At 39.3% G+C, this 6,671-nt stretch overlaps 1 protein-coding gene across 2 annotated transcripts; it reads left to right on the top strand.

Annotated features, from left to right (window-relative positions):
* Positions 1 to 2,040: 2,040 nt before the first annotated feature.
* Positions 2,041 to 6,528, top strand: LOC105563762 (peptide methionine sulfoxide reductase). 2 transcript variants are annotated; one of them, XM_012015648.1, is made up of 5 exons: positions 2,041 to 2,300; positions 3,929 to 4,087; positions 4,183 to 4,303; positions 4,483 to 4,619; positions 5,167 to 6,528. In XM_012015648.1, the coding sequence occupies exons 2-5, from the start codon at positions 3,930 to 3,932 to the stop codon at positions 5,402 to 5,404; spliced, it is 654 nt and encodes a 217-aa protein (XP_011871038.1). In that variant the 5' UTR covers positions 2,041 to 2,300; position 3,929; the 3' UTR covers positions 5,405 to 6,528. The 2 variants fall into 2 exon arrangements, with proteins under 2 accessions (XP_011871038.1, XP_011871037.1); XM_012015647.1 differs by lacking the exon at positions 2,041 to 2,300 and having other exon boundaries at positions 3,692 to 4,087.
* The last annotated feature ends 143 nt before the right edge of the window (positions 6,529 to 6,671 follow it).

Below are 6,671 nucleotides of genomic sequence, written 5' to 3'. Positions count from 1 at the left end.
TCTTTGTACACTTTGTACATCTTGTATTATGTTATCCGCAGGTAGGTTGTTCAACTTTTCACACGCTGTCGAGAATTCCAGTACTTTTCCATAAGAAATTGGTGTCTCATAAATATTGACTCATTTTTCAGTGCATTATGATGTGATTTAAGAATCGCGAAAATGCGAATAAGAGGCCACGAGCTGTTCGACGGAACTGACAAATAATTTGTGATTTTTTTTTTTATTTAATATTCACTTATTACGATAGATTTTATTGAAACCTTCCAATTAAGCGACTCGTGTTATATAATGGAATTTATAAGTTTATGTTTTATTATGTTACAGCGTGTAATCACGTTTCCGTGAGTCATTTCTGACGCGCTGTTATCAGAACGCGAAACTTGCACACTTGTGTTAAGATAACGGGTGATGAACGGAATAGTGACAGATATAGCCACATAATAACAGTCATGGTGATATGAACATCTGCGATGTGGCTTAGCGGCCACAGGAGGAAGATTACATCAGTCGACACCCAATTGAGAACTGATTTAATCAACTGTACATCGCTAGTTTCTTCTGATGCAACCACCGCGTTTTATTGAGCCTCATTAGAGCCACAATTGGCAATAAATAAGAACGTGATATTAAGCACACAATTTTACTTGATACTATGTGTGTATTTATATGTTAAAAATCATTCCTCGGTATTATTTTTACAGGTAATACCTGCAACTTGCCCTCCCTCAAAAACAGACTGCTCGGTGAAAGACGAGTAGATGAGTATTTCGAGATAATTTCACGATATCTCTTATTGATATTGGCCAATCGTTTTCGTTACTGCCGATGCGAATCTTTTAATTAAAGAAAGCGTTTCATCGACATGTCCTATTGTTTGCATTTAACATATTAATGTCCGCTTCTCTAAATTATCGGTATTTAATAACGAATAATCTTATCGTACCAGGATTCATCTTCGATATACAATCCGTTATATAATTTTGTGAATAATTTCTCGGTGGAATCGGTAGAATCTTCAGATATCGCTTAAACAACTGCAGCTAATTAAATACACGGTTTATTGCTTCATGCATTCGTACTTGAAGCATTTGACGTCAAGCCAAATCTTTCAAATGATATTTGTTCACTCGGTTCTGCTTTTTCCTTAATACTCGACGAAATTTAATATAAAACAAATCACGGGATACACGTCGAAACTTTTAAATTATCTCAAAAATATGTATTCGTTATACGCTAAGTTAATCTGTTTCGTCATTTTAACCTTTATCAATCTTTCATGTTATTTGTGTTATTATTTTGTATAATTTTATAATTTTATTTTGTTAAGTAGTAACGCACGAAGAGAGAATATTTCTTAGGACTCATTGTCAGTATCTGTGAGATATCGCTGTCTAACGTCCTCGATCAAAGATGTCAGGGATAACGGGGTCATTGGCGTCAATGGGTAGCAGGTATTTATTCCGTCTGAAAAAAATTATATCATGTTACATCAGACGATAAGTCTAGGACTAAAAATTCTTTTGTCAAGTTAGAAGAACATGCATTTCCGTAGTCACAGATCCATCAAAGGCCACTCAATATATTTCGCTCTTTATGATAATACAATTTTTATCTCATAAATATGTAAGATATTATTAGCGAATAAATTCTGCTGATAAAAAGAACGTGGAGTTTACGATGATAGCAATTTTAATGAAAGTTTATCAAGATTTATTATAATAAAATTCGAATGTGTTTTAATTGTTTCTATATATTCTCAAAGTAATAATTATAGAAACGTAGCTGTGCAACACTTTGCTTATCTTCTTCTACATAAAAACTTATCTGTAACACGAAGATATTTTGTATTGCTAATAAACATCCCGAGATACCGTCTTCCGTCTATCCTTCCTTTAACCTTCTTTTGCAACTTTGAAATAACTAATATACTAAGAAAATTAAATAAGCTGTAGATGTTAAGAATATTTCATTTTTGTCATTCTTTTGTTCCGGTATATAATAAAAGAAATATGAGTCTCTATTCTTCTATTGAAACGAACGAATCTCGTACGACCTTCTTAGCATCTGACGAAGTGGGAGAACGAGGAGACGATGTAGCGGGGAGAGACACATGCTCGACGTCCATAAAAACAGAATACCGTCCGTAAGACACCGCAGTCAGTTTCGTTCCAGTTCCACGAGGAATTTACTATTCATCCCGGAAAGGAACACTGCCGTGTATCAGCCTCCGATCAACGCGGCAACAGTCCGACAGATCATCGGATCGACAGACCGACTACGCGCGTTCACCACTTAAGGTAAAGGACGAAATCCTAATGGCAGAATTCTAATCTGTTTCTGGACATTCCCAATTTTCCTGAAATGTTTCGAACAATCGCATTCAAACGTGAGAAGTAAAACTAAAATCTTTGCCTTCATCCTTCCTTTTACGTCGATAAAATCTCATCGGAGCGAAGAAAGATGAGGGCATCTGTAGAATTAAATTCTGTACAGTACACCGGGCCGTGGACAAGAGAAATTCCGAGTTTTAGAATCTTGCTCTTTCACGGTTATTCTCTCGCGCTGAGTTTTATCAACAAACAGCATGAAGGTATGAAAATATCGTTTCGTCAACTGAAGGAAATCTCGAGAGAATCCCTAAAACTAAATTTAAGGTCGAAATTCATAGTCAGATTTTGTATTCAAGACCGTCTTCAGATCATTTTTAGATACTGCGTAGCCAACGAAATATATGTTCCATATATCTTTAAATAAATTCAAAACGTTCTTGAATATAAGATCCGACTATGAATACCTGCCTAAGATTTCGAATCAGTATTCATAGTCAGATCTTATGTTCAAGACTGTCTCAAGGTCATTTTTAGATACATACTCCGTAGCCAATGAAATGTTCCATACAGCATCTTTACATAAATTCAAGACGGTCTTGAATATAAGATCCGACTATAAATACCGGCCTTAGAAGTGTAAGATACGCTCGGAATTGTTTCAAGAATTACACAATTATTACAATATATTTGTCGCATGAGAATAGCATCTTTCATTATTCCATGCTAATCCCTGTTTAAAATAATAGATAGAATATAATCAAATTGCACGTAATCTAATGTAATCTGATCATATTCTATCTAGTATTTTAAACAGGGATTTTATCTAATATTTTAACATCGGTTTAATTACTCGCTTTGTCGACTTGTAATCAACGCGAGAGATTTTGACAAAATAATTCAACTCTTATCAAAAGTTGCATTCATTACAAGGTCTTGCTAAACTATCTCCATTTCCCAATAAATATAATTTTACAAACAGAAGAAGGAATAATTTTAGAATTGAGACGAGCGGTATTACCAAAGAAAATGTCTCTCTGCCAAATGTCAGACAACCAGGTGACGGGATCCGGAGAGTTTACGTTTATCCAAGTCTGCAACGCTCATCTCGAGACTCCGCGAATCAATCAGTTATTCGGTCGATCGGGATTGGCCTTCACCGACCTTCCTCTTCGCACGTGCACCGCACACGATACGAACGCCGTAACCCTGACGTTACCGCCGTTCCCGGACGATCGTAGATATCGGCACGTGCGCGTCCCCCTCTATCGCGCCCGTCCATCCGCTCGTCCGCCACCTCTCGCGCGACTCGCCTCCGTCCTGCTCCGTCCTCCGATACCGCTCGTCCGCGATACCGGTTTAACGCATGCCACCGTGGAAGTATCACGGAACACGTCGAGTCCATGAAAGTGGGCGGCACATCGAGCGGAAGCCGAATCGTCGAGGATGTCGCGATCGTGCCGCGTGATTACTGTTTTACTACCATGCCTGGTTCGGGCCGTTCTCGCGGACAATTGCACCATCTCGTCGTACCAGTGCGGCGCGCACTTGACGTGCCCGATCTTGGAGCGTGACAATGTTTGCCCAATGTTTGGCAGAATGCCGGGCCAACTGGAGCAGATCAAGGGCAAGCGTGCCACCTTCGGCATGGGCTGCTTCTGGGCGGGGGATTCTCTCTTCGGGGCGCTGCCTGGCGTCATCAGAACCTGCGTGGGCTACGCCGGCGGCAGCAAGGAGTCTCCGGCCTACAGGAACCTGTAAATTTTCCATTCTTATCTACCAGCGATCGCAGTCTTGCGATCTTAAAGTTTCACGGGATCCTTTCTCACCTGTTCCTCATTTCTGCTTGCAGGGGCGACCATACGGAGGTCATCGACATCGAATATAACCCAGGCCTAGTGTCTTACACGCATCTGCTGAGCTTGTTTTGGAACAACCACGAGTACAGTCTAACGAAGAAGATTAAGAGGCAGGTATGTTGCCGGCGCGTGTCAATTGTGTTCAACCGTGTATCATTTTCAGTAGAAGAATAGAGTGACTTGAGAGTTTAATTATCACAAAGGTTTGTTCTCTGCAAGATTTGACAAATAACTAATATTCACATGTCATTTGTGCGCAAACTGAATGTTAAATATATTCATTCAATTTGCAGTACATGTCACTGATCTTGTATCATGATGAAGAGCAAAGGTTGCTAGCTGAAAAGTCTCGCGAGCAGGAACAGCGGAAGCGCGGAGAAGTCTTTGTCACGGAAATCAAGCAGTTTACAAAGTTTTATCCAGCCGAGGAGTAAGTGACACTGTTGTTTTACTTATTTCTCTTTTTTACTCGGCGAAATTCAATTCCTTGCACTCGCTGGAACACTAGGGCCGGTATTCACAGTCGGATCTCACATTCAACATCGTCTTGAGTTTATCCAAAGATGCTGTACGGAACATTTCATTGGCTACGGAGTATCTAAGGATGACCTTGAAACAATCTTGAATATAGGCTCTGACTATGAATACTGGCCTGTGATATGTTTCAGCTGATAAAACACTCGAAATATAAATTCACATAATTATTACGTAACACAATGTGTAAGATACCCTAACGATACTTTGTAAAATCAGTTAGTTATGTAATAGATAATTTAGTAAATTGAAAATGTAGTTTCACAACTTGTATATTTCTAATGTGTAACGGTACTTTCTAAATCTTTTTTATCAAAGTTGCGCCGTACAATAAAACATAATATTAACGTTAGGAAAGTGAAGATAAAACAGCCAACTTAAGCTGCAAATGTAGCAGACGGTGCGTGTCCAATTTAACTAATTGAAGTTATGTATCTTTCCAGTTACCATCAGAAGTATCGGCTGCAGAATCATCCGTGGCTGGTCGAAACAATGGGCCTCACCACCCCGGAGATCCTGTGCGCCTCCCCACTGGCGGCTAAATTGAACGGCTACATCGCAGGCGCTGGTACCCTCGAGCAATTTGAAAGTGAGCTCCCGGGCCTGGGGCTAAACGAGAAGGCAGTGAAATATTTAAGAAAATACATTATCGAGAATCAGGGCAGTGGTTTGTACTGCTAGCAGATGATGCAGTGAAGAAAACTGCGAGGGATATTTTTCAAGGGCCAGTTTCATAAACATCGGTTAACTGTTAACCAGAGTTCAGTCAACTCCCTTTTTCTATCTTATTATTTAAGAACGGAGAATCAATTGACCTTCTATTAGCGGTTAACCGACGTTCGTGAAACTCGCCCTAATAGACGTAGGCTGGACATATCCGATTTCTTCGCGAGAGGAGAACCGCACAGCCTGATACACTGCGTATACCAGAGTACCACAAATGCCTTAAAATGTTCCACGCGGATACTTTTTATATCAAATTGTTTGTAATATTTAACGCCCGCGTCGGAATTTACTGTATAAAGGGTCCCCACTGCTCACGCACTCGATCGCAATTTTAACAATACGCTCGCAGACTTGGAATCGATATTCTTTTTTAACAAAACCATTGATTCAATGTTTGAATTAGGTAAATTTCGTACCGTCGAGTCGATAAGAGAATCCTTTAATTGACAATTTCTGCTTACCAAGGGATACAAGGGATGTCAATTTGGACCGCACGTTTTTTTATTAGTCAAGAATTTACGTCTTATAATGTGCATAACTTGAAAGTACTCACAGTATACAAGAAGCTATCCTAGTTAAAGTTAAATGAATTTTAGGTAGGCAATATATTTCCGTCATTATGCGCACGGGTTCTCAATTCGGACTGTTATTTAGAAATTAAGGTTTTATTATAAAAATACGTGACGTTACGCGTCTTGGACTTTTCCCATTACTTTCATGAAGAGAGCCGGCTGCAAGTGAAAACAGTGTTACCAACTCGTATCAAGTGCGCGTGTGCGCTTTTCGCGCGAATTTCAAATTTCGATCAATTTTATTGTACAAAAAGGCCTGCGGTTCGGCATTGCGAATCCGAGGCGTCGGGGTGCTCCTGCGCATTCGAGTGAGCGAGAGAGGAGAATGTGACAGAAAAGGAGGAAGAGCAGCTCCGACGCCTCGAATTTGCAACGCCGAACGCAAGCTAAAGAACGAAGTTAAGTAAAAGGAAACTGCTACGATGAAGCCATGTTACTCAAATATAAAAATATAAAAAGACATTTTATATATATATGTATATATATATAAATTTATGTATATACATCGTGTTCTTATATAATAAAGATATTCATTTTTTAGATAAATACCTTCAGTGTTCCTCCAAATACGTTTCTGCAATTGGATCTCTGTTAATGTTTTTGTATTCTTAATTTCCCGAATCTTCGCACTCTAAGTCCCAGTCTACAAT

The sequence above is a fragment of the Vollenhovia emeryi genome, unplaced genomic scaffold, assembly GCF_000949405.1.
Source record: "Vollenhovia emeryi isolate VEMERY1.0 unplaced genomic scaffold, V.emery_V1.0 DF939172.1, whole genome shotgun sequence".
NCBI classification, from domain to species: domain Eukaryota; kingdom Metazoa; phylum Arthropoda; class Insecta; order Hymenoptera; family Formicidae; genus Vollenhovia; species Vollenhovia emeryi.
Note: the sequence above shows the minus strand (reverse complement) of the source record. Positions and strands in the feature narration are given on the sequence as shown.

Bases quoted from the DNA above. Each gene is read 5' to 3' on its own strand.
- LOC105563762 (XM_012015647.1), top strand. From the start codon at position 3,777: ATGTCGCGATCGTGCCGCGTGATTACTGTTTTACTACCATGCCTGGTT. The intron at 4,304-4,482 runs GTATGTTGCCGG...TTCAATTTGCAG, and splicing joins CGAAGAAGATTAAGAGGCAG to TACATGTCACTGATCTTGTA. The intron at 4,620-5,166 runs GTAAGTGACACT...GTATCTTTCCAG, and splicing joins AAGTTTTATCCAGCCGAGGA to TTACCATCAGAAGTATCGGC.